This window comes from Notothenia coriiceps, unplaced genomic scaffold (genome assembly GCF_000735185.1).
Source record: "Notothenia coriiceps isolate Sejong01 unplaced genomic scaffold, NC01 NC01_scaffold00034421, whole genome shotgun sequence".
Taxonomy (NCBI): Eukaryota; Metazoa; Chordata; class Actinopteri; order Perciformes; family Nototheniidae; genus Notothenia; species Notothenia coriiceps.
In genome coordinates, this window is record NW_011367122.1 from 1 (window position 1) to 2,289 (window position 2,289).

Genomic DNA, 2,289 nt, shown 5'->3' on the forward strand with positions numbered 1-2,289 from the left:
AGATTTATTATTTAATAAAAAATTTAAAAAAATTTACACTTTTTTCCTTTATTTTTCAATATCGCGATAAATATCGTACCGTGGACTTCTTCTCGCGATATTATCGTACCGTGAGTTTTTGGTATCGTTACATCCCTAAAATATACGCTCTGTTTTCAGACCTCAAACACACAAAAAACAAGTTTATATAAATTGTTTTAATGATATATTCATGTATTAATCCTCATGTAAATCCACTTTAAGAGTGACAGTTACGGAACGTCCACAAGGCACCGGCGCGTTGAAGCTTGCCGGTGGGCGTGTCTGGTGCGCGACCAACAACCAATCACATGAATCTCACGCCCCGGACACACAACCACGCGGTTTGATTGGCTAGAGCTTGTACTGGCATATGATTTGATTGGCTGACGCTTCCGTCGACGCTTGAACAGTTTCGAAGCTAGCAACGGAGGCAAAACAACGCGAAGGAACCACAATGCAGTTCGGCAAAGCGTGACGTCACCCCATTCAAAGTGAATGGGAAGCGTCTCTGTTGAAGCACGCAACGCTGCCGTGTGGACGTACCGTGCTTTTTCAGCCTCAAATATTTCTTATGAAAGGAGGAATTAGTTACAAGTAGTGCAAGAGAACACATTTTCTACAGAGGCTCACATTTCCTACTTTGTGTTTGCAGGTAAACGGCGGGATTCGGTCGCAGCTGGAAAGAGAAGTTCTGCAATACAACTACCACGCCTCCTTCTTCGACATCTTTGTGAGTTCTTGCTCTTTTTTTTGCATATTATTTTCTCAATGTGACTTTCATACAAATATACAGACCAACCAAATATGCAACACGCAACTCAAGACATATTGATTTGAATAAAGTTCAGATTTTGAGCTGTTGTTTGTTGTGTTGTTTGTGTGTATAAATAAAAGTGTGTTGTGTTAGATATGAATTAATAATCTGTCAATAAACGAAAATGATTATAATAATAATGATAGTCATTTATAGAGTCATTAATACATTTAAAAAATACGGAAAGTGTTGAAAAAGCTCATGCGTTTATGTATGAATAGTTGTATATATGAACATCCTTGTGTGTATCTATTTTGTACCTTAGGGTGCTCAATTGGTATTTGACTTGATCCCTTTTTCCTATTCTCTCCTTTATTTTCTGTTTTTCATCCTCCTGTCCTTTAAATCTTTCTTTCCTAAATGCTTCCTTCTTCCTCCTCTCCACTACTTCCTCATCTCCTCTTCCTCCTCTCCTCCTCCTCTTCTTCCTCAGGTCCTGGCGGTCTTCAGGTTTGCGGTCCTCATCTTGGCGTACGCCGTCTGCCGGCTCCGTCACTGGTGGGCCATCGCGGTGAGATGTTATTAAATGATGTATTTCTATATTTCTGCCAGTAGAGGGCGCTGTTGAGTTAAACACCAAAGTACTTTCTCTTAGCTTAGATTCTAATCAAATGTTCTGAGTCATTGTTTTGTGACGTATTCGTATTAAAACCTGTTATAATTAACCCTTTAATGTCTCCTCTCGCTCTCTCAGATCACGACTGCAGTCAGCTGTGCTTTCCTGATTGTTAAAGTCATTTTATCAAAGGTAAGAGTCGAAGGATTCATTATTATTAAAAAGGAAATTCAGTTTTTACAAAGATAACATTCAGTTAGTCTCTGAATGTGGTTTTTATTCTCTCTTTACTCCACCTGCTGCTGATCATCAGAGCAACCTTTTCTATATTAATGTTACACTTCTGGATTAGCTAGATCATTATTGACCTTTTATAGATTTGAATATTAAACATGGTTTGAGATGAGAGGCTTTTCTCCGTCGCTTCGTACCCCCTTTTTTTAATCATCTCTTTCCTTATATTTGATGTAAATATTCTTACAGCAAAGTCTTAAGTTTGAATATCATAAATCTGGGAATTGAAAAGAATAATGTTTTAAAGGACAAAGATTAATATTCTTGTCTTTTTTATGTTTAGTTTATTATCTTTGCTTTTTAAACACCCTTTTTATAACGTGTTTCTGCTGCTATTTCTTAAAGCTCACCTATCATGTCTCTTCTACATCAACATGTGTCCCCTCTTCTTCATGTCTCTTCTACATCAACATGTGTCCCCTCTTCTTCATGTCTCTTCTACATCAACATGTGTCCCCTCTTCTTCATGTCTCTTCTACATCAACATGTGTCCCCTCTTCTTCATGTCTCTTCTACATCAACATGTGTCCCCTCTTCTTCATGTCTCTTCTACATCAACATGTGTCCCCTCTTCTTCATGTCTCTTCTACATCAACATGNACAC

At 38.1% G+C, this 2,289-nt stretch overlaps 1 protein-coding gene across 1 annotated transcript in view; it reads left to right on the top strand.

The window, feature by feature from the left end:
- Positions 1 to 619: 619 nt before the first annotated feature.
- stard3nl (STARD3 N-terminal like) overlaps positions 620 to 2,289 on the top strand; it is a gene marked incomplete at its 5' end in the record, with an annotated part of 4,661 nt that continues 2,991 nt past the window's right edge. The window contains 3 exons of the mRNA XM_010790561.1: positions 620 to 751; positions 1,269 to 1,346; positions 1,530 to 1,583. Coding sequence (XP_010788863.1) covers positions 620 to 751; positions 1,269 to 1,346; positions 1,530 to 1,583 — 264 coding nt within the window. The remainder of the gene's footprint in view (positions 752 to 1,268; positions 1,347 to 1,529; positions 1,584 to 2,289) is intronic.